This window comes from Sapajus apella, unplaced genomic scaffold (genome assembly GCF_009761245.1).
Source record: "Sapajus apella isolate SASKATOON/1434 unplaced genomic scaffold, GSC_monkey_1.0 scaffold119, whole genome shotgun sequence".
NCBI lineage: Eukaryota > Metazoa > Chordata > Mammalia > Primates > Cebidae > Sapajus > Sapajus apella.
This window is the reverse complement of record NW_022437059.1, coordinates 3,498,237-3,522,448: the sequence shown is the minus strand read 5'-3', so window position 1 is coordinate 3,522,448 and position 24,212 is coordinate 3,498,237. Positions and strand designations below refer to the sequence as shown.

Here is a 24,212-nt window from a genome sequence, read left to right as displayed (position 1 = left end):
TGGCGCGATCTCGGCTCACCGCAACCTCCGCCTCCTAGGTTCAGGCAATTCTCCTGCCTCAGCCTCCTGAGTAGCTGGGATTACAGGCACGGGCCACCATGCCCAGCTAATGTTTTGTATTTTAAGTAGAGACGGGGTTTCACCATGTTGACCAGGATGGTCTTGATCTCTTGACCTCGTGATCCACCCGCCTCGGCCTCCCAAAGTGCTGGGATTACAGGCTTGAGCCACCGCGCCCGGCCATAGATTATAAGGATTGACGTCAGTGCACATTATGTAAGCTATACAATAAGGGGAACAGAAAGTTGCAAAAAGCAAATGTCAGCAGAGGGGGTACATAATCACGGGTTATAAAAGGTAAGCAGGTGATATACTTTATCATTGTTAACAGAACATGTGGTCACAAGGATAACAACCTAGAAATGTCACAGGCTAAGCCATAAATCTTTATCTGAGTATAGGAATGTCATCTGGTCCTCAAAAGGCTATACTTAACTTGGTAAACAGAGTCACAAAACCCACTCCTCAACAGGAACCGAAAGAGCACACACATCCATTACCCAGGGCCACTGTAGTCAGAAATAGAGGCTGACGTTATTCTTATTCTCTCCATTCCTACTTCCCCATAGCTCGACTGCCTCCAGCAGGAAACTGTGTCCGGGATCAAGCTCACGCACAGTGAGGCCCAACACTGGGGGGGGGGCTTCACACGGGAGCGTTCCCCACATTCATATAATGACAGACAATGTTCAGATAAGTAGAGACTGAACAGTATAGCATCACTTTCTTGGTCCATATGCCCTCGATCCTTCCTCTTGGCAACGGCTAATTAGTCGCATGCCAGACCAGGCTACCCAGACCCCGAGCTACAGGCAGAGCAGGTCTTCAGGAGCCTCTGTCCTTACCAGAGCCAGATTTTTGGTCTTTTATTGGACTGTGGGCCCCAGCCTGTCCTCCCTGCTGTGATGCCCTTTGGCTCTGTAGCTTTCTCTGCCCCCAGGGTTGTGCCATGGTCACTGGATACCTAGTGAAGAAAGTACCTTCCTAAATACCTTCAAAGATTCTGCCCTTGGGCTACAGACTGCCTTCCAGATGTCTTCTCTCTCCCCGCTGGCCTCTCTGCCCTTGGACATCTGTGTTGCCGTTAACAGGCACTAATAAATATTAATGAAATGAAATTTAAGTCCTCCTTTTGCTGCCGACCCATTTGTCTTTCCTTCGCATCGTTTGCCCGAAGCATATGCACTAGCCAGTTATTAAAGCTAGACCAGCCTTTTTGGAGAAGCTCAGCTTCACCTGTTGTTGTAGGTTAGTATCTAGGCCTAGTGTCTCCAAGGCCATGTGACCACCATGGTAGTGTCTTCACTCAGGAGCATCTCTGCCACAGCCCAAATCCGACTTTTTCTGCGTCAAAAGCACAGCCTCCTGTATGGCCTCTATGTGGGCTCTGTTTCTGGACAGAGGGATGCCTGTAATTCTCAGCCTGTTGACTAAGCAGAGGTGGCTGACCTTCCCTACCAAGTGTTTGTTTGTTATATTTTTTTGTTTTTGTTTTTGAGACGGAGTTTCGCTCTTGTTGCCAGGCTGGAGTGCAGTGGCATGATCTCAGCTCACTGCAACCTCTGCCTCCCGGGTTCAAGCGAGTCTCCTGCCTCAGCCTCCTGAGTAGCTGGGATTACAGGCACCTGCCACCACACTCAGCGAATTTTATATTTTTAGTAGAGACGGGGTTTCTCCATGTTGGTCAGGCTGGTCTTGAACTTTCAACCTCAGGTGATCCACCCGCCTCACCCTCCCAAAGTGCTGGGATTATAGGTGTGAGCCACCGCACCTGGCCCCAAGTGGTTTTCAGAAATGTCTGAGAGCTTTTGAAAAATACTGATGACCAGGCTCCACTTTCCTAGATTGTGATTTAAATGGTCTGGGGTGAGGCCCATGCATAAGTATGTTTCCAAAGCTCTCAGGAGATTCTAAAATGCAGCTAGGCTCTGTGATCACTGCCCTAGCCCCATGTAATGACCAAGTTTTTCCTCATTTGGATTTTCAACTGCCTGGCACTGCTGAGGCTCTCTAGTGAGAGAGTCCCCCTTTCCCACACTTACCCCTTCACTCAGAAGAGGGTGGAACAGTGGAAAACTGTTCTAAATACAGGAAAACAATGGCAAGGCACAGAGGAGAGTCTTCTTGCTATCAGAGATGTGTCTGGGTCAGATTTTGGTCTCTAAATACAGAGGGCTGAGGACGCCAGCAGTTCTCTTTGGGTAAACTGGGAAGTCTGTAGAAGGCAAAACATTTTAGGAAATGTTTGCATGATGGAAAGAGTTGGTGGGAGTGGAGAGGATGCCCCATGTATGGTGGATCTTGGAAGAAAGCTAGAGGGAAATGAGGAAGCAAAGCAGTGTTGTAGGTACCTTTGGTGGGGGTATCGGTGACTCTAGGGTAGGAGAGCAGGTGAGAGATCCCTGCCTAAGATGATTGTACATTTCATCTTTTTACTTATGTTGAGAACAAAATTAGATGTTAGCTTAAGAAGGCGTATAACTGCATTTTTTCCTGAGATGTGAATGTGTTTCATTTGAGTGTTTTCTGAGCCTTTCTTGTTGTCGTTAGTGATTTTCTCCCTGATGTCAGGGTCCATGAAGTATTTTTGTGGAAGAGATTTCTTTTTTTTTTTTTTTTTTGAGACGGAGTTTCGCTCTTGTTACCCAGGCTGGAGTGCAATGGCGCGATCTCAGCTCACCGCAACCTCCGCCTCCTGGGTTCAGGCAATTCTCCTGCCTCAGCCTCCTGAGTAGCTGGGATTACAGGCACGCGCCACCATGCCCAGCTCATTTTTTGTATTTTTAGTAGAGACGGGGTTTCACCATGTTGACCAGGATGGTCTCGATCTCTTGACCTTGTGATCCACCCGCCTCGGCCTCCCAAAGTGCTGGGATTACAGGCTTGAGCCACCACGCCCGGCCCATGTGGAAGAGATTTCTAAAGGAAATTTGGAGAGATGGATCAGGAAGAGAACTGAGAGATATCAGGCTGAGCCCCTTCCTTCTTTTAGTAACGAGGATAGAGCAGCATGACACTTTACCACATCTTTTATGTTCCAAACATTGAGGGAGGGAGGGAGGGAAGGAAGGAAGGGAAGAAAGAAGGAAGGAAAGAAGGAAGGGACGGAGACGAAATCTCAGGACAAGCTGGAGAGGAGTTATGCATTGTTAGCAGGGAGGGGTAGAAACAGTAGCTCCCAGTGAAACCCTGGGTGTAAGGCTGGCTACGTAATTTTCAGTGCCCAGTGAAAATTGAGAATCTGTAGCTTGGGCAACATAGTAAGACTTCATCTCTACACATAATGAACAAAAAATTAGCTGGGTGTGGTGGCACTCTCTTGAGGTTCCAGCTACTCGGGAGGCTGAGGTGGGAGAATCGCTTGGGCCCAGCTGGCTGAGGCTGCAGTGGGCTGTGATAGCACCACGGCACTCCAGCCTGAGTGACGGAGCAAGGGAGTGTGGAGTCCAGAAATTATCAAGAATTTCAAAGCAGTGAAAGCAGAGCACCAAACCAAGCTGGGGGCCCTTCGAAGCCTCCCATGACAGTCAGTCACGAGACCCTGGAGCTAGTCCTGGCTGGGTGGGAGAAGGGGGCACGCACAGGCAGCAGCTTTTGGGGCTGATCTTTGAGTTACAAAAGGGGGGCTGGAGCTCAGGGGTCTGTGGTCTGTGAGGCATGTGTGCTGGAAGAGCCCACCCGGGAGGCTCCCCCACCACCTTTCCTGGCCTGGGCCAGCTCAGCTGAGTTCATTCTATTCCTGTTTCCCTCCCCCAGGGCTCAGAGAGAACAGATTGAGAAGGAGAGGCTGGAGGAGGAGAAAAAGGCCACGGGGCGCTTACAGCATGCCAACGAGCTGCGGCGCCAGGTGCGCGAGAACCAGCAGAAGCAGGTGCAGAACCGGATTGCCACCTTTGAGGAGGGCCGGCGCCTCAAAGAGGAGGCCCAGAAACGGCGTGAGCACATCGATGACATCAAGAGGAAAAAGCTTGAAGAGCTGAGGTGCGCTGGAATCTCCTCCTTCCACAGATCCTCTGCCCTTCCCCGAAGAGATGGCACCACAGGCCAGAAAGTGTGGGATTTGGGGATGAAGGGGCCATGGCAGAGATGCTCAGGGAGAGGCCCTTCTCCCCACCCAGGGCTCATCCCTCCAAAGGGGGCTCCAGCAGAAAGTCCTGAGATGGGGTCTTCCCGGCTGTCTGGCAACTCCTTGGCAGGATGCCGGAGCCTTGACATGAATGTGTGTTTGGGAGGTGGATTGTGAGAGCAGGGTTGGGGGGAGGTGCAGGCCCCCAGGTTCTATAAACTCCACCCAGAGCTGCCTCCTCCTGCCTCCTGTCTGGTCCAGCACCTTTCCTTATACCTGCCCTGCATTTCCCTGGCAGAGCCACTGGCCTTCCTGAGAAGTACTGCATTGAAGCTGAGCGCAAAGCTAACATCCTGCCAGCCACCTCCGTGAACTGACGGGAGCCTTCGTGGTCCCCAGGATGCCTTCGGGGGACAGATTCTGCCCAGGCTCTGGGTGTCCATAATTGCCGCTAATCTAGACATTTCATGGTTACAGATTAAATCGATTTGACTTCTCTCAGGAATAGCTTGGCTTTCTCGTGGGAATCTGGCTGCTACTGGGTACTGAAGTGGAGCAGAATAGGTTGTGGAGGACCCGCGTGTGGGTGGCATGGTGCTGAGGGTAAGGGAATGGGAAGATGCTCTTTTCTGATGGTTTCTCCTAAGCAAGGAGGTCCCTCTGTCCTGGTGTCTCCTGGCCTTTTGTGATCCCCTGGGATGTCAACTTTCAGAACAATGTTCTCTCTGCTCCGCCCCGACGCCCAGTTCAGAGGCATTTCAGGGCATTGAGGGTGAGCTACAGATACCTCTCAGGGAGGGGCTGGGGCAAGGCTTTGCCAGGCAAAGGAGGCACCAGGGCTGGGTGAGGCAGGGCTCTTACTGGGATCACACGCATGACTCAGATCACATCTGTGGAGGGGTGATGTTTGAACCTGGGGCTCACTCTGCCTGTCTCGGCTCTCTCCTGATGGAACCCTTTCAATTCCAGGCAGTGCTGCAACACAGACACTGGCCCATCCCCCCCTGGAGCACACGCAGAGCCCCGCACTCCCCACCCTGCCAGTCCAGTCCCCTCACCCAAACTCAGCCCCCTCCTGTGGCTGGGCTCTCCTTAGTCCACCTCACTCCCATAGGTGGGGCTCCCAAGCCATTTTCTTCTGTTTTTAACTTTTCTCTCTTTGCCCCAAACTATAATCATTCATTCACTTGTTCAGAAACTTACTGAGAGCCTACCACATGCCAGGCACATTCCAGACACTCACTGAGCACAGCAGACCCAGCGGCCCCCTCAGAAGCCTCTCATTTGTGCCAGTCTGCTCCTGCTTTCTCCCCCGAGCTGCTCAGAATCATCTCTGCCTTTTTGGCCTCTCACCTGGTTGTCAGGTGCCCATTTGGGGCTGGAGTGCCAGCTTGTAGGGATGGAGGCACGTCCTGTTTTTGCATGCCAAGGGGAGAGGGCTTTCCTCCAGCTGCTGAGATGATGAGGTCCCTCTGCACCCCCAGTCTTGCCTTCCTCGATGGGCCCTGTGCTAGAGGAGGCGAGGAAGCTGCTGGGTGCGTCCTGGATGTTTACAACTCCAGGTTACGAGGGCCTCAGGCAAGAGTCCTCTTTTCATGGGACCCAGGGAGAGTCGCTAAGCTGTTGCCTGTGCTTTCTTTTCCTCAGGACAGCCAGGGATTCCCCAGGCGCCTTCTCCACCTTTCCCACCAGGAAAGATTGTTGCCCCGCCCCACCAGCTGTTTGGGAAAGAGGCTTTCCTAAAGCCTCGGCACCCCTACCGGCAACCCTCCTTCCCAGGGAAGCTGAGGCCTTCCTCCCTGCGGGTCTTGGGAAGATGTGGTACCCAGCCTCAGATGGCAGAGAAGACACAGCAGTGCCGCTGAGGATTCTGGGACTCATCTGTAGTTGGCACACTGGCAGAGGTTCTCTCTGAGCATCATCTGTTGCTCAGCTGATGCCTGCGGGGACCAGGAACCAAGGCTTTGCCTAGTCCAGGGGACCCTCTTTTTCAGGGAAGCCAGAAAGAGCCTGGGTGCTTAGAGTTTTCCCAGGCTCACACCCAAGTCGTCCGTCTCAGGACTGGAAAAAATGGGCCACTGTGGAGAAAGGGCTGAGGAGAAAGGAGTTTCCACACCCACTGCTAACTTCTGAGCCCACTTAGAGAAACATGGGCTGACACCACAGGTTGAAAGTGAGGCCGGCATTTGACCAGAGCTACTGCTGGTAAAAATGTAGGTCTTTGGGTCCTGGACGATCCCAAGGCCTTACTAAAAGTGAGACTGTTGACTGGGCCTGGACGCAGGGCAGTTATAGGTTACATGAGTAAAGGCCGGGCTTTGAAGAGAGAACGTAGCCACTCTGAGCAAGTGAAGATGGTTTGGGAGAGAATCTCAGGGCTTTGCCCCAGGGTTGACACTTCCACGCTCATTGGGAGTTCTCCATCTTGGAATTGGCCCACGAAGTGAAAGAGAGGTTCAGTTTCTTCTCTCAGGGTTGCTGAGAAGCCACACCCAGGCTTTCACGAGCTCTGAACTAGTCCGAACCAGTAAGACTTTAGTTCGAAGACGCGTGACACTCTTGAGAGCCAGGCAGGCAGTTGGGATCCGAGGCCAGTCAACTACCTCTGGGCATCTTTTAAAAACCCTCTACCAATCTCCTTCAGGAATGGCAGTGGGGATAATTACAGAGAAATCTCCCGGCTTCAAGTAGGGGCTGGTGGGGTTAGGCTGTGTGATCGTGGTGGCAGACCCAGCAGGACACTGTGTGAGCTGAGCCTGCAGAGTAAGGCTAGGGCCTGGAGACAAAGGAAGCAGAAAATGGGCATTCTTTTGAGGACTCTAGTGGGTTCCTAGGCTCAGTCTTGCTGCTAGAGGTTGGACCTTCTGTGGGGGTGCTTTCTGCTGAGGTTTCAGCTTTCCCCTTCCCATGCTCAGAGGCAGAGATGGTCAGCTCTGTGTACCCATCTAAGCCACTGAATCAGCGCAGGGCTGTGTGAAAGCCTGTAAGGGATAAGTAGGAAGGACAGTTTGCCGCACTGTCTTTGTTAACATAAAGCCTTTTTTCTTGTGCCCACACTATTATTGACATTGTTATATGGATATCTGATCTTTTTATATCTATTTTTTACATTATTTTGTGTATAAAGGTACATGTTAGCTTCTTGAAGATTTCCCAGCCCCCTGTCTTCTGCCTTGGGGTGTCTTCCAGCCCTTACAATGTCAGACCCAACTAGTCCACTCTAGAGAATCTAGGTGTTGGGCTCCCTGCTGGGGCACTGAGTCAGATCTGCCGGCAGCTGCCTCCCAGGCACGTGCCTCTGGCTCCTGGCTGGGCTCTATGCCCTACCTGCCTACATGTGCCTGCTGCCCACACCATGTTCTGCTGTGGCTTGGAGGTGGCCTCAGTACTTTTGCACCAGCTGCAGAAGGAGCTCCAGCTGGATATGACTCAGCAGCTGCCCTGGTAGCTAGGCCATGCTGTCTCTGATTCAGTGGGGTGCTGGGATGTCCTTTACTACTCCTGAAAGCCTAAGCACCCCCACCTGTGACTTGAATCACAGCTGGACATTACTTGGTCTCAGTAAAAGCATCTGGATTAGGGTCAGATGAAAGGGGCTGAGACAGTTCAAAGACAGACAAGGCTTTCAGGGTGGGGAAGAGTGGCCGCGCTTTAGGTGATGGTGGAAGGAGACGCTGGAGCCTCAGACAAGAAGTCTGGATTTGTGGGCTATGGAGGCTCAGGGACAGTGAGCTCCTCATTCTGTTTCTCCCTCTCTCTCCTCCTAACTGCTGCGTCTGCAAAGAGTGGGAGCTGGCGGAGAACTGTGGAAGAAACAGATGGCTCCCTCCAGACCATAGGTCTCTTCCCGTCCTGGACTGCTGCCTACAGCAACCTGCCTCCCCTACCAGACTCTGAGATATGTCAGGGGAAATCATGCCAAGGTTACCTGGAAGGTCCTCATTTCCGACACCGTAGAGTTATTCTTGATTTGTCTGGCTTTAAATAGCTCAGACCTTCCCTCTCTCCTGGCTCCCAAACCTCACATCCCTCCCAGTTGGGACATTCTCCTTGAGGTGCAAGCTCCGTGTTTCTTTTTGCATTCTCCCCCATGTCCTCTTAAGAGAGGGGTCGTCATCAACTCAATGCTCTTTGACGACTTTGAGGCTGGACAGGAATAGGGTTGAGATTTTAGATGCTTTCTCAGAAGACTCCCAGAAAGAAGAGTCAGAAGGGGCTGAATGGGAGTGGGGAGCAGAAGGGCTGGGCCTGGAAGAAACTGTTCAGAGTCAGTGAGCTTTTCCGCATGGCCTCTGGGAAGACTGTCCCTGCCTGGGTGGTGGGGATGGACACCAAATCTTAGAATGTCAAAGCAGAAAGGGACCCCAAAGAGTCTCTGATGCTTGAATCTCCTTTGTAAACCCTAGTCAAACTCTGATTCAGTGGGGTGCTGGGATGTCCTTTACTACCCCTGAAAGCCTAAGCATCCTCACCTGTGACTCGAATCACAGCTGGACGTTACGTGGTCTCAGTAAAAGTTGCACAGTCTGAGCTTGTGTATCCTGAGACAGGGCGCTCACTACCTCAAAACGCAACCCAAACCATCTCGGATCAGCCTTGATGTCCAGAAGGTTCTTCATATTGAGTCAATATGTCTTCCTGTGAATCCAATGCGTGGACCCAGTTCTGCTCTTTGGGACCACACCAGACAGGGCCAGGCTCTTTTTACACAGCCTCTCTTCAGATACCGCCTACCCCGGCCGCCGTGCAGCCTGACCCTGAGGGGAAGCGCCTGTCATTCTGGAAGCACAGGTCTATGCCAAGCTTTTCAGGGAGGGGTTGTTGAGGGGAGGAAACTGGGGGAAGTGGGGAATCTTCAACTTTATCCCTTAGGCTGGGCCTGCTGCCCTTCTGCCAGGTAATACTTCCGCTGTCCCTGCAGCCCTGGCAGAGCTGTGTTGGCTCTGAACCCCGCCCCTGTGGCACCACCTTCCCCTTGATGCCTTCTATCCCAGTGTCCAGGCAACACAAAACAAGCAGAGGGCAGAGAGGATTGGTCAGGACGGGCTCCGAAGGAGACACACACTGGCTGCAGCTTTGTCTCACACACCTTCCTGGGCGACTGTCAGCGGGGCAGGGCAGGCCCGGGGCCACCCTGTGGGTTGAGGGGGACCACAGTTCCCCACTGCGGATACGTGTTTGGGGGATCCAGATGACAAAATCAAAAGCAAATTTTATTTCTACAAATTAAGTCAAAGTCCCATTGGACCTGTGGATTAATTCATCACAGTTTCTCTCTCCGTAAACAGACAGACACATGGTTCAGGACAATCAATTTTGGTTGCTTAATCCACCCACGGGCCTGGCTCTGATCCCTGTGAGGTGCTCTGGTGTTCTCAGTAGAAGGTCCCAAGAGGTTCTGTTCTCAAGGATCTTCCTTCCTCAGTTAAAGAATAATCATCAGCGGTCACTCCTGGCTTTGCTCTTCTCAGTCCGTGTCTGGCAGGGACCTGGCTTACTACCGAGCCCAGAAATATTCCCCTGGCCACTTCGCTCCACCCCCTACTCTTTTCTCTGGCACGCCGTTTTAGTTATCCTTCAGATCTCCGCTTACACATCATTGCCACGAGGCCAGCGGCCTCCCACGTTTTACTGCAGCTTACCACATTGCAGGCCAGGAACCATTTCCCCATCAAATGGGGTTCTCTGTAAGAACAGAGACTGAGTCTCCTTAATTGCCATTTCCCCAGGACCTAGCATAATGCCTGGCTGCTTACTGAATGAATGGAGGGTCTGCAGGATGTGGCTGATCTTGGCGAGGTGAAGACACCTTTATCTTCAGAGTCTCTTCATTCTTGCTCAAGTCTGTCATCAGGAAATCACATACACTTTTCAAGCGATTTCTTCGTGCGTCCACTCATTTTCTTGCTAACAGTTCAGTTGGTGGTGTTCAGTCGCCTCCCTTTGCTCTTGTGCTTTGCTGATGTAGTGACAGCGCCAGTCACTCCTTTAGTTGATGGGGACTGTGTGTGTGCTGCTTGCTCTTCTGTCAGTTTCAGGACGTTGCTTGATGGGGGAGATATGGGCATATCCAGGCTCTTCCTAGAATCCCGCTTTTTCTGAAGTGTACCAGTCAGAACCATTGAGGCTTGGGAAACCTGAGCGAGGGCCTGGGGAGTCCCTGTGTCACCTGTGTTCGCAGCTTTTCCCTGCCAGCCTTGATTTGAGCCTCAGTTTTGAACCCAATCCACACCCTCAAACTTAACCCCACGCGTCGATCTCATCTCTCTCCGTAACCAGAACCTGATGTCCCAGCACCACCCATGCAGCCCCTGACCTTCTCATGCAACCATGGCCTCACCTGGCAGACCTCCACCTCCAAATCGTCGCTGAAAGCCGGGTGGACAGACAGCAGCTGCAAGGCTCCTTGGCTTCTCTGTGACTTTGCCTATCCATAGTGTCTCACTGCTGCTGCTCCCAGGGTCTTGCCTCAGAGGTTTCCTCTGCAGGACAACTCCTCCCTGCGTGCTGCAGGGCGAGTCCTGGGCTGCATGGGGACTTGGGAGAGGGGCTGAGGAGCTTGCTGACTGTGTGGGGAGGAGCCTAGAAAGTCAAGTTGCAGTGCCAGCCAAGCTAGGGGTTGTGGGGAGCTTGACTGAGCCTGAGCCCAGGGAGTCTGGCGGCCCCTGAGAGGGGTTGGGGTGGGCAGGTCCAGGCAGAGGAGGGCACGGCTTAGGGGAGTTGGGTGGAGTTGCCGTGAAAGGAACTTTGGAGGAAGAGTAGGCAGGCCAAGCCCTCTGCCTGCCCTTCCCAAAAATGTTCTGGGGCTGGGCTGCACTCATCCTGGAAGCAGTCTCTGGACTTCCCTGGGTTTCTGTCCAGCCTCTTTCTACCTCCTGTATCTCCCTGTTTACTCCTTTCTAGGACTGTGTTTGATTTTCTGTGAATGTCTTAGAATAGAAGCTGATACCACCCCAACCAGGGCTGTTCTTCCCTGGAGAGTCACGGATTTCCCAGGAAAAAGCAAAGGGCCCTTTTGGAAATTGGTGTTGGGACTCAGCTCATGGCCTGGGCCCTCTGCCTCCTCTGTCTCCCTCTGAGCCTCTGGAGGGGCTGTTTAGACCACGTGTGTTTCTGTCTCTGTCTCTGCCCTATAACGCATCACTCTCTCCCAATCTTTCTTCTCTCTCTCTGGGGCCACAGAGGGAACCCCAGTAGTCTCCTAGATCCAGACCTTTATAAAACCTGAAAAGGAAGTGGGTGGGGAAGTGAGGTGTTTGGGGTGGAGACTGGGTTGGGAAAAATGAGAGGGAGGAGTTGGGATGGGGTCTTCCTAGGAGTGGGGCCCTCTTCCACTGCTGAGGTTAAGGCCCAGAGAGAATCACAGACTGTGGCTGCTCCCAGAGAGAGGGGACCGCGGGATCGCGACATGTGCTATGGAAACTATGCTGACACCCCAGTGCCTTCATTCCATCCACAGCCTCCCCACTGCTGCCCGCTCTGAAAACCCTGCAGGGCTCAGGGCATAGGGCTGGAAGGCTGACAGCTTCTTTTACAGGATTCAAATTGCAAGGAGGTAGCAATTAAGCCTCAGAAGGTCAAGGGGAACAAAATGGCACTCTGCCCTTTCAGGCTTTGAAGGACCCCCATGTGGTGCTCCATAAAGGAGCTGTTCTAGAAGCATGTGGGCCCTTAGTTTCTCCCAACTCCCGTCTCCTAAGGACTCCAATGCAGACCATCCCTCCTCCCCACCCAGTAAGACTCCCTCTGATGGATCTTCTAGTTCAGTTTGGTGTCAGAACCCCATTCATGGTCAATAGCTTCCTGCGTCTCCTCCCCAAATGCTTTTCCTGGAGCTTGGCCAGCTGGTGAGCTTGGTAGTGGAGCAGGACTTCAGAGGGTCCCCGTGCTATGGGATTTGGTGGTCTCATACCCCTTAGATGGGCTCCTGTACCTTTGGCTTCCTCCTCAAAGTCTTGAGACCCCAGTCAACAAGTGCCACTGGTAGTCTCCCCACACTAAGGCGCGAAAATTCTAGCCAAACCTGGATGGAGCAGATGGAGGCTGAAGTCTGTCCATATCAGAAATAAAACCTCATCTTCGATTCTCATCAACTCCCGCTGCTTACATGTCTTTAAACCGTTTACAACCCTAACCATAGCCTATTTCAACGTGAGTCTCAAGCTCAGTTCCAACCCAATGGTCACCCCAATCCTAAATCAATCTAAACCCAGCCTTTGAGTTAGCTCTAACTGTATCCCCAGGCAGAGCTGTCAATGAAACTAAAACTCTATTCCTCATCATAACACAAATCCCAGCCATAAACCTTAGCCTCAATTCTGGCTGTATTTCTAACCCGAATCCCAGCCTTAGCTCTAATCCCAACCTCAAATCTGACCTCAGCCTCATTCATAATTCAACTAACCCCAAACTTAACCCCAGCTCTAACATTAGCCCACATCCAGAACCCAGTTACATCCCAAGCCTGTCCTTCAGTTTAATAAAGCCACCACCTTTCTGCTTTCTCTATTCATGGTCTCACCTGTTTTCCCTCCCACCCACCCTGACCTTCCATGCTTCTTGTTTGTGAGTCGGTCTAGTAATCCACAGGATCACCGAGACCTCTCTTTGGACCACTCTGGACTGACAGCCTGGGTACCGGGTATCCCACCTCAGGCCCCAGCTGCCTTGGCTGAATCCTTATGTTTCTCCAGGCCTCTGTTTGCCCATCTGTAAAATGGGGATAATGATCCCTGCTCTTCAAAGGGTGCAGGAAAATCCCATAAACCTAAAAATAAATAAGGAAATAAAGATATTCATTGTGTACATCTGCCAGGTCTCAGAGTGCCCTGTTATTGTTGGGAATTGGGTGCAGGGGTTTGGAACGCAGAGACGCGTGGACTCCTTGTGTTTCCTTAATTTTCTGTCTTATTTTTCCCCCGAGTGATGGGCCCTGGCAACATCCCTGTGCCCCATAATCCTCCCCAACACTCTCCCCTCTCTGCCTTTTCTGTGCCCCATGGTAGGGAAGGGGGACCGTCCCTGACTCCTTTGAGGGAGTCGAGCTACTGAATGGGGTCACTCATGTCCTGACTCCCACCATGGAGTCCAGAGAGGCATAGGCATGTCCTGTCCCCCTTAGACCAGCCAACAAGGAGGGCCCTCCACTTGCCCCCCCGCCACCTGCCAGGACCCTCCCCACCCCAGCGCCAACCTACCCAGAACTGTGCTGGCGTAGTCAGCCTGATGACCAGTCCAGGTTACGAGGGTCCTTGGTCTCAAGGACCCAGTTAATACTCGGACTGCATTCAGCCCCAAGACCCGGCCCCTCTTTCTGGGCAGAGAAGCCAGGACACCAAGCGATCCCTCAAGAAGTTCACTCAGAGGGGCTTAGCCATCCTCAGAGAGACACCCTGGCACAGACAACCTGCCTTCCTCCCACACACACACATTGCTGAGGGGTGCACACCTTCCACAGGGACCCCCTTCCCCTGTCAGTCCTCTTGGCACTGTTCTCTCCAACACTCCCGCACTAGTCCATCAGTCACCCTGGATCCCCTATAGCACCCCTGCTCCCAGGGGTCCCTTATACTTGGGGATGGTCTTGAGTCAGGTATGAATGGGGAGCACAGTTCCAGAGGGGCCAGCCAGGAGGAGACTGTGTTCCTGCACACACCCCTTCTCTCCTCTTTCAGCTCAAGAGGCCTGACTCCCTTCAAAAGCCCTGCAGCCTCTGGGGAAGGTGGGCTGGATGTTCCCGGGGAACCTTATGGCCTGGGATCAGGATTAACTCTTCAGGGCCTGGCCACTCTTCCTCCCAAGCCTGGCTTCTCCTTCCTCTTCCCCATTTCCCCCAGGGAAGGAGGCAGCAAATGAGTGGTGAAGGAAGCTCTTGGAAGCTGTAATGAGGTGACTGTTGTCACCCTGAGGATGTGGCCAGGAGGAAGTGAAGTTTAACAGGTGCCTAATTACAAGTTCCGCTGGCTGCCCTGTGCCACTCTTGGGACAGGGAAGAGCTTGGGTGAGGGCTGGGTAATACCTGGGTAGGCCACCCTGTCACCCCGCTAATTAGGGTTCCTGGGGCTCCTCCCCAAGGCGGGGATGAGGCCCCCTCCCTCCCATAGAAATAACTCCGGCTGCTCCCCAGCCGGGCACTCATTGCACCTTCCTGCCACCCTGGGCAGTGTCTGGGCCCTCAGCTCCCCCCTCCCTCCACCCACCCCCTCACACCCACCACCACCAGCCCACGGGATACCCAGCCCAGGCGGAGGAAACACCGAGCCTAGAGACATGGGAGCTGGAGGAGCATTCCACCTGCTGCTCGTGTGCCTGAGCCCAGGTACGGGGCTGGGCAGGGGCAGGGACAGCCAGCATGAGGCTAGGTGGGCAGGAACGTGCAGCAAGGGCTCACAGGGGAGCCTGAAGCTGCCTGAGATGCCTGGAGGGGTGCTGCCCACTCTTGCCCTGCTGCAGCCGGATGTGGGTATTGCCAGGGGTCCTCCGCCCAGGAGAGCCTGTGCCTGAGGATCAGGGTGGGTGTCTGTGGTGTGAAGGTCTTTGAGTGGATCTTTGCATGTCCCCTGTCGGGCTCACACATGTGTGCAGGTGCCCTGCAAGCTCGTGCTGTGCCTGGGAGGACAGGGATTACTCTGCGGGAGCTGGAGGTGGGGTAGGAGGGCCGAGGAGGAGCCTGGGAAAGATCAATTTTCATCACACTGTGTGCTATTCCCAGGGCTACTTTTCCTCTTCCAAGGCCAGACCCAAGGGGCAGGGGAGTCACTTGCCTTGAAAGAGCAAGAGACCAAGGCTGGTGTAAGTCTGAGTGATTGCTGCCATCGTGGCCGGTGAGAGCTCCCCTGTGCTATGAGAGCTCCAGGATAGTGCCCCTGCCAGGATGAGGCCTGAGGGTGGCAGAGATGGCAACTCCAGAAACCTCTCGCCCCACCAGGACAGGTCTGCAGAGCAGGGCTCAAGTTTGGACATTGTATCTTCCCGCCCAGGTTGTGGCAAGTCCCGCCAAGCGACATTGTGTGCCGACATCGCTGAGTCCCTCCTGCGATCTGGATTTGGGATGAAGGGGCACGAAAGAGGAACGTGGGAAGTGGGGGGCATTTTCAGCCTTTGTGTGAGCGTGAGTGTCTATGTGAGTGTGTGGGTGTGTGCACCTGTGTGGGAATGATGACATTTCTGGCAGGATAGCCGCAGCCCTCTCTGTCTGGTGAGAGCAGGGCTGGCGGAGTCCACTCGGGAGGCTCTGGCTGTGTCGTGGGGACCTGGACATCCCCCTGTGTGGTGCGTCTATGGGCGTGTGATGACACTCAGTGCTGACTGCATTCACGCTTCAATACCCTCAGCTGGAGCTGCCTTTTCTCCACTCCCTCACCTCCAGAGGGAGGGTCAGGAGTTCTGGCAGCACCTGAAGATTCAGAAAGAATTTACAGGCAGAGAATAGGCACCACTATTGAGAGGACACCCCATAAAGCATGGCCAGCCTCTGGTGCTTTTGTGGGGGGCAAAGAATCACCGCTGTGTGATTCCCCCATTCCCCTCTTTCCTCAAGTCTGCCATCCAGCTCTCTCTTCCACCCTGCCTTTCTTCCCTCTCTAGCCTCTCCCCTCTCATTCCCTGTAGTACTTCCTTAATGCCACAGCAAGAGGAACCAAGGCGAGACACTAGGAACAACTTCCCAAGCAGAGGGAGGGGTGTGGAAAGTCTGGAACCCTTGGGAGGAGGCTGAGAAGTCTTCTAAGGAGATAGAAAAGCTGGGTGACTCCCCGGCCTGGGACAATTGAAGAAGCTCTCAGCCTGGTGCAGGGCGGAGGTGCTTTTCTTCCAGCCTGTCCCTCCTTCCCAAGCCCCTCTCCCTGAATGCTTACCCTCCTGCCTGGCAAGCTCCTATGGCATGGAGAGAGTCCTCCCTGCGTGGGTGCTCCTGGCGGCTGTTCTCCAGGGTGGAGCCTCTGCTCTCAGCCGAGCTCTGGCTCATCCCTGGCTTGCCTTGAGCCACCTCAGGATCTGGCAGATGGCAGCAGGATCCTTATCTCAGGAATGAGCAGTCGTTCTCTTGGCCTGGGGCTGAAGAGGCATCACCAGGTCCCGTTAGAGCCCCAGCAGCCAGCCTGCTTGCTCTGGGCCACCTTGGAGTCTAGCCGGGTTAGGACAGGGCTGATGGCCCAGCCAGTGTTCCTAGGAGGGAAGTTTAGTGATCCCTGAGGTGTTGAGGGTGTGAACGTGCCCTTGCTGGCCTCGCTGAAGCCAGGCTAAGCCTTCCTGGCAGGGCTTCCATGGATATGTTTGGTCTTGAATGAACACACACAGGGACTATATGAATACACAGTGGGTGTGTCGTTTGAATCAGTATGTTCTGTGTTTGTGTGCAGATTGTGTCTGTGTCTGTATGAATCTAATAGTGTCTCTGTGTGTAGGAAGGTGGGGCCACCTAGGTATGTATCTGCATTTTGAAGGCTTGTAAGAGTGGGCCACAGGTCGATTTGTTTGCCTGTGACTGTGTAATTGTATGTGTATATGTGTGAGATCTCTAAGTGTAAACATGGTCCTGAGCCACAGAATGATAGAATAATTACTGAGACCTGGGGCTGCGACTCCAGAAGACATGTTGACTCAAAAAAGAACGCGGACGGAGAGTGTGTGAGGCCTGGTGAGGGGCCTGCAGAGGCAGGGTTGCTAGAGACTGGGTGGTGGAGTGCAGAGTGTCCAGGGTGGGGCCCTGGCTACGCACCCCTGGTCTTATCCCTCTCTATGTCCAACCGGTTGGGGATAGGCTTGCCTGGGGCTTCAGGGTAGGGAGGGACAGGAGCTCAGTCCTGAGCTCCTGGGTCCTGGGATCCCGGCTCCTCACCCAGAATTGCCTGCCACTGACTCAGTGGCAGGAGGGGCCTCACTGGGAGCCAGCTTGTGGGGGCGGCTGCATGTGAGCCGCACAATCACATAAGAGGAAGCACACACAGTCCACAGTGCTGTGTAGTCACGAAAGAGTCACACTGTCCTACAGATACCTGTGGCCACAGTCCCAGGCACACGCCATCACTCACTATCACACATGAACACAGCCAGGCTCCTGGTCACAGCTGCCCACTGTCATGCACAAGCACGCACTGTCACTTTTAAGCACTTACATAGCCTCACATGGTCATATACCACTGTACAGAACCACATAGAAGCATATAGACACAGACACACGCTGTCATACACACGTGTGTACACACATGCCATACACACATGGACAACACGCAGTCTTCGGCTTCTCAGGCTGGGGAGGAGCCCCAGAAGCCATTGTAACCACCCTGCTGCCTGTGGACAGGAGCACCTCACTCAGCCCAGACAGGTGACATTTAACCAGCCAGACTCTTCCATCAGAGCATTCGACACCTCTGTGTGTACCACATGCCTTCACACACACACACACACACACACACACACACACACACACACACAAGCACATCCACACTATCACATAAATATACAAGCAGACATGCTACATGGTCATACACATGAATAACCTCACAGTACACAGAGGCAGCCACAGATAGTCATAAGCATACAATGTGCATGTGTACATATTCATACATGCATACACAATCATATATACATACAAGCATATGTAACAGCTATATATGTAACATATAGCTATATATGCCTATAACAATTCATGCACACGCATATACACACCCACTAAAAACAGCCCTTTTTATGAAAGCACTCCTGACCTCTGGGTGCAGTGAACAGCGGATGTGAAGGGAAGGAATGATAGCGACTCCTCCTGAAGCCCTAGTTCTGCTCCTACCACTCATTTTCTCTGCCCTCCCCCAGCACTGCTGTCTGCTGTGCGGATCAATGGGGATGGACAGGAGGTCCTGTACCTGGCGGAAGGTGATAATGTGAGGCTGGGCTGCCCCTATGTCCTGGACCCTGAGGACTATGGTCCCAATGGGCTGGATATCGAGTGGATGCAGGTCAACTCAGACCCCGCCCACCACCGGGAGAACGTGGTGAGTGCTGGGCTCTGGGATCTTCTTCCTCTATGCTTCCTGATGTCTACCTGTTGGACAGCCAACATCCCAAGGGGAGAAGAAAACTAAGTCTTTGAACCTCCCCCCAGGCCTCTCAGGGAATGGGGCAATGGGGATGAGAGCTCTGCAATTGTGAATTAAGCTAGCCAGTTAGTCTTCCTCCCCCCATCCCAATCTAAAGGGAAAATAAGGTATAGTCTCTGCCTTCAAAAAGTTCCCAGTCTGACCGTATACTTTTCCAGTTGTTTGATCTCCTCAGTTTTGTAAAAGGTCAGTGGATCAGGCATCTTCATTCTCATTTTTCAGTTGAGAAAACAGAGTCTCAGAGAAGTTCAGTGAATTGCCTAAAGCAGCCAAACCCACATGGCCCTCCTTGGCTCTGCCTGTTTCACCACCTGTTTTCCTCTCCTCTTCACAGTTCCTTAGTTACCAGGACAAGAGGATCAACCATGGCAACCTTCCCCATCTGCAGCAGAGGGTCCGCTTTGCAGCCTCGGACCCGAGCCAGTACGATGCCTCCATCAACCTCATGAACCTGCAGGTATCTGATACGGCCACCTATGAATGCCGGGTGAAGAAGACCACCATGGCCACCCGGAAGGTCATTGTCACTGTCCAAGGTATGGCAAGACTCCTCTGAGCTCCTCTTCCCCTGGCTTCAGAGCCAAGGGCAGCTTGGTCGCTGTGAGCCTGGCTCTGTCTCGCTGCTGGGCCTTGGCTTACAATTGTCTGCCTCCTTGCAGCAAGACCCGCAGTGCCCGTGTGCTGGACTGAAGGCCAGATGACATATGGCAACGACGTGGTGCTGAAGTGCTATGCCAATGCGGGCTCCCAGCCCCTCTCCTACAAGTGGGCCAAGATCAGTGGGCACCATTACCCCTATCGAGCTGGGTCTTACATCTCCCAGCACAGCTACCACTCCGAGGTGTCCTACCAGGAGTCCTTCTTCAGCTCCATGAACCAAGGTGAGAGGGCCCTGAGTGAGGGCGGTGTGGGGATGAGTGGAAGATCAGGGACTCTGGGACCTTGTTGGGGTTTCCTCGAGTTATCAGTGGCATCAAGTCAAACCTGGAACCCCTGCAGGAGACCCCCCCTTTGTGCCTGCCCCAGCAGCTGCCATATATATATATATATATATATATACATATATATATATATGGGACATAGTTTTGCTCTTGTTGCCCAAGCTGGAATGCAATGGCACAATCTCGGCTCACTGCAACCTCTGCCTCCCAGGTTCAGGTGATTCTCCTGCCTCAGCCTCCCAGATAGCTGGGATTATAGGCACACACCACCACACCTGGCTAATTTTTGTATTTTTAGTAGAAACAGGGTTTCACTGTGTTAGCCAGGCTGGTCTTGAACTCCTGACCTCGGGTGATCCACCTGCCTCAGCCTCCCAAAGTGCTGGGATTACAGGCGTAAGCCACAGCACTGAGGCCTAGCAGCTACTATTGAGGGGAGATGATAAGGCAAATGTGGAGAGTCTCAGGCAGAGCTGGGCTTGAATCCTGGCAGGGACACTGACTGGCTGCAAGTCTAAGGCAAGCGGCTCACCCGCCCTGTGCTTTGATTTCTTCATATATGGAAAGGGAATACTTTATATATACTAATATATACCTTTCATAAGCATGCAGGGATTAAATGGGGGGGGGAGGTGTGTAAAGCCCCTAGCACACAGAGAAGCTGAAAATATTCAACCAAAGAATAATAGAGCTAGGAGGGATCTTAGAGTTCCACTGGTCTAATCCTGTCCTCACTGTGCAAAGGAGGAGACCAAGGCTCAGAGAGGGGACCTATTTCCCTAAATTCACAGAGTGAATTAATGGTGTTTCTGTCTTGCTGCTGGGAGAGGGGTCTTCCTTGCATCTCCGTCACAGCAGGGGGAAGGTGACTCTCCTGGAGAGTGGAGTGGATGTGTGTGTGTGTGTGTGTGTGTGTGTGCGCGCGCGTGTGTGTAGGGACTCATATATACATACATAAGTCTTCCCTTCTTCCGGAATGGGTGTCCCATTCCCCACCCTGCAGGGACTGAGGTTGGGGTGGGAGCTCTCAGAGACCAGGCCTCTCCACTTCACTTTCAGGCCTGAACAATGGGGACCTGGTGTTGAAGGATATCTCCAAAGCGGATGATGGGCTGTATCAGTGCACAGTGGCCAACAACGTGGGCTACAGTGTTTGCGTGGTGGAGGTGAAGGTCTCAGGTAGGTGCAGCAGCCTTGGGGGCTGGGTGGTTGGGAGGGTTGAACTGGAGATGGCTGGATTTTAGTTCGGAGCCTCAGCTGCTTCTGCCTTTCCACTGCCATCCATTTGCCAATGGGGACTCCCAGGTCCTCTCCTGCAAGTGGGCCAAGATTAGTGGGTACGATTACCCCTATGGAGCGGGGTCTCACCTTCCCAGCACAGCTTCCACTCTGCGCCGTGCTGGAAGCCCTGGGAGAAGCATGCTGACACAAGGGGTTGACTTGCATCTCCCCACATCTTCCCCACTGCCTGTCCCAGGGCTCAGAGACCCCCTGGGTCCCTCTGCCTCTTTCCCACTAACCCCTGCCCTGGCACCTCCTGGTCCTGGTCCTCAGGCACCTGCCATGCTGTGAGAAAGCCTGACCGGCCTCCACTTCTCTCCACAGACAACCGGCGTGTAGGCTTGATCATCGGCGCGGTGCTGGGCTCTCTGCTGGCGCTGGGCTGCCTGGCCGTAGGCATCTGGGGGCTCGTCTGCTGCTGCTGCGGGGGCTCCGGGGGCGGCGCCCGCGGTGCCTTCGGCTACAGCAACGGCGGCGGGGTCGGCGGAGGGGCCTGCGGCGACTTGGCTAGTGAGATCAGGTAAAACCTGATGCATGCTGCATGCTGCTGTGCGGCGGGGAACCGGCGCCCTGCTCGTCTCACTCCTGCCTGCCACCGGCCGGCTGGGCCCCCCACCCCAACCCTGCCCGCCATCGCCACGGAGTGCTGGGACTGCGGCATGTCGACCTGCAACCCAACGCATGGCTTTTCCCTCCCCCTCCCACCCCCGTCTTCACCTCTGCTTCCTGCCCTCCATTTCCCTCCTGCCTTGCACCTGTCTGTCTTGTCTAGACTGTAAGCTCCTGGAGGGCAGGGCCTGTGTTTTTTTGTTTCCCCTGTACTGCGCCGGTGAGAACTCTGACGTGATTATTTAAGAAGAGCTAATAATAAGAATAGTGCTAATAACTTATATTAGAAGCAAACTAGAAATAAAAATAGAACAAGTCTAGCAGTGCTAATGATTGCAATGCCTCGGGGATGGAGGGAAAGATGGAGAAGATTGAGGGGCAGGAGGTGAGAAAGAGAGAGAGAGATTGCGCCTGCAAGGTCAGGGCTAGCTAAGAAAAGAAGAGGAAAACAGCTCCTTCTGGATCCCTATTAGAGGCGGTCGACCTGCGAAACATCAGAAAGGGGTTGGAGGGGCCTGGAGGGGGCTGCCTGCTGGGCTGTCCAGATTCGCGCGGGCAAGCCCTGTCTGGAGGATGGGGATGGTGGCTCCGGGACCGCTGCAGGGTCGCCGGCCCAGGAAGGGACACGAAGGAGAGTAGGTCGAGGCCGAGGGAGAGAGGCGAGGGCAGGCGGAGGGAGGTGCGGGAGACCAGAGGTTGCCAAGAGCCCCCGGCTCTGCCCAGGCCGTGCCCACGCCGCGCCGCGGAGCAGCCCGCTCACCCGCCCGCCTGTTGTTTTCCACAGAGAGGACGCCGTGGCGCCCGGGTGCAAGGCCAGCGGGTGCGGCAGCCGCGTCACCCACCTTCTGGGGTACCCGACGCAGAACGTCAGCCGCTCCTTGCGCCGCAAGTACGCGCCTCCGCCCTGCGGTGGCCCCGAGGACGTGGCCCTGGCGCCCTGCACCACCGCCGCCGCCTGCGAAGCGGGCCCCTCCCCGGTCTACGTCAAGGTCAAGAGCGCGGAGCCGGCCGACTCTGCCGAGGGGCTGGCGCAATGCAACAACGGTCTCCTGGTGTGAGCGCGCCGCCGGGCTGCGCCCCGGCCGGGAGGAGGGCGCGGGGCCCTCTGCCCGCAGCAGGGGACACGTCGGGGCTGGTGCCGACCTCGCTCGCCCCAGGCCGCCAGGCGGCTGGGGGTGAAGGCATTTCCCTAAGGAAATGCGTCGGGAGGCAGAGCCTCCTCCCCACAAGTGGGAGGGGGCGGGCGAGGGCGCAGGAAGGCGATCTCGAACCTTCTCCGCCTCCCCGGTGCCGAAGGCTCTGGGGAGAGGGAGGGAGGAGGAGGAGGCCGAGTCAGTGTCCTAGAGAGGCTGAGGCCGGAGGCCCGGTGTCCCCAGCCTAAGCAGAGGGCCCCGGGGGCCGGGTGGGTGGGGGTCCGTCTGGACGAATTGTTCTGTGTGTGAGGTCTGAGCTCTGAGGCTGCAGTGTTGGCACAATAAAGAAACATTGAGACGTGAGTCCGAAGTGGCTGTCCGCGTTCCACGGAGGTTGGGCACCGGGGTCGGGGGGAGCGGGTCCTGCCCAGGGCCGGGGAGGGTTGCTTCTGTCGCTCCGCCCCATCACCGCCCCTCTCCTCCCTCCTTCTGCTTGGATCTCTGGCAGTCAGAGCTGGAAGGATCCATCCAATGCTATTCCTTTCAACAACATACAAAGTGCGCAGATAAGGAAAACAGAAAAAAAGAATGAGGAATATCTATGACCGCAAAATCAGCGATCATAGATATTTGAGAACTGGCAAAGTGCAATAGACTTGCCATTTCTAAATATTCAAATTTTTCACGTGTCAATGTTGTCTGTTGAGAAAAATGTGCTCTGAAGGTCTAGGGAGGCATTGTATGTTGTTGAAAGCTGAAAGGAAACTTGTCCTTGGATCACAGAAGGCACAGGCACTCCGGGAGATAGAAACAAGGACATGTGAAAATAAGACACCACCTCTTAGATTAGAAAAAACGAAGTGCCACAGTTCTAGGGCGCTGGGTGAAGTGCAGGAAGGAGGGGAATCATGTTGATATAGCTTATGTTATGGAACTCGGAGAGTATGGTAACTCCCTTCACCTGGATGCTGCTGGGGGTTTACAACAGCTAATTTATGGCTTTTCTTTTCTTCACTTGTCTACAGTTGGTCAATTTGCGCAGAGCCCATTCCACAGGGATGTTTGAGAAATACCAAGTGAATGAATGAATGCGGCAGCATTACTTTATATTGGAAAAAAAAGTTTTTAGACATTTTACAGTTACTGCCTTATGATGGATTATTCTGTGGTTAGAATCTAGGCCTATCAGAGATCTAGCTCCATACTCTTACACCCTGAAGTAGTCAGCCATTCCTGGATAGGGATTAACAGAGCTGTTTAGTATCTACTAGCACTTGTTAAACACCTTGTTATATTTGGTGTGTATTCTGGGGGATGTTTTAGTCATTTTCGGTTAAAAGGTGGAAACCAGTAAGCACTGTTTGAGTTAATAGGTGTGAGAAGTCCTCTCTGGTTTAGTGAGATGGGTGCTTCGGTAGCAAAAATATATTTGAAAGGATACAGTTCCTGAAATCAGCAGTTTCCTATCTGCTAGGAGACGTGTATCAGGAAATGTAGTGTGGGTTCCATTATTTCCACGCTAAAACTTGGATGTGTTACCTTACCACTTTGGTCCCTTGTTTCAGGGATGTTAGAACTTAGCTTAGCCCTCCCTCAGAATCCTTTGGGACTTTGTGCTTCATCTGTTTGGCCTGCCTTGATTTTATTTGGTCATCCTTCTTGATTCTTTCATGCTATTTGTTTACACTTAACTCTGGAATATTTTGGTGGATGTTTTCAATGTACTTTAGGTCTTTAAGTTGGTTTATAATGAATTATTGATAAGGATAGCAAGCTGTTGACATTATATTTGTCTGTAATAACATTGGAATATTTCCATTTCAGTTTGTTGGGCAGTTTGCCTGTGGAAATATAAGATGTTATATTTAGTTCTACCAAAACCAGGATCTCAATATTATTCTTTTGGCAGCTTGCAGTCTCTCTCTCTCTCTCTCTCTCTCTCTCTCTCTCTCTCTCTCTGTGTGTGTGCGTATGTGTGTGTTTCTGTCTCTCTGTCTTTGATTTTTTTCCTTCATATTTTCCCCTTAAT

At 53.4% G+C, this 24,212-nt stretch overlaps 2 protein-coding genes and 2 long non-coding RNA genes across 4 annotated transcripts in view; 2 read left to right on the top strand and 2 right to left on the bottom strand.

Annotated features, from left to right (window-relative positions):
- The window catches only part of CFAP45 (cilia and flagella associated protein 45), a 27,654-nt gene extending 23,027 nt beyond the window's left edge, over positions 1–4,627 (top strand). The window contains exons 7-8 of the mRNA XM_032260820.1: positions 3,666–4,041; positions 4,425–4,627. Of these exons, the coding sequence (XP_032116711.1) occupies positions 3,666–4,041; positions 4,425–4,503 (455 nt within the window). The 3' untranslated portion in view covers positions 4,504–4,627. The remainder of the gene's footprint in view (positions 1–3,665; positions 4,042–4,424) is intronic.
- Positions 4,628–9,318: 4,691 nt separating this feature from the next.
- LOC116538444 lies at positions 9,319–13,662 on the bottom strand. Its single transcript, XR_004263642.1, has 2 exons — positions 10,467–13,662; positions 9,319–9,970 (listed from the first exon to the last, which is right to left on the bottom strand). It is a non-coding gene; the product is annotated as an uncharacterized LOC116538444 (long non-coding RNA).
- A 587-nt stretch (positions 13,663–14,249) lies between these two features.
- VSIG8 (V-set and immunoglobulin domain containing 8) lies at positions 14,250–24,096 on the top strand. Its single transcript, XM_032260825.1, has 7 exons — positions 14,250–14,444; positions 17,936–18,114; positions 18,554–18,755; positions 18,879–19,100; positions 20,220–20,339; positions 20,766–20,961; positions 21,835–24,096. The coding sequence occupies exons 1-7, from the start codon at positions 14,396–14,398 to the stop codon at positions 22,106–22,108; spliced, it is 1,242 nt and encodes a 413-aa protein (XP_032116716.1). The 5' UTR covers positions 14,250–14,395; the 3' UTR covers positions 22,109–24,096.
- LOC116538443 lies at positions 14,349–17,945 on the bottom strand. The gene is made up of 3 exons (XR_004263641.1): positions 17,833–17,945; positions 15,982–16,180; positions 14,349–15,521 (listed from the first exon to the last, which is right to left on the bottom strand). It is a non-coding gene; the product is annotated as an uncharacterized LOC116538443 (long non-coding RNA).
- Positions 24,097–24,212: the final 116 nt, after the last annotated feature.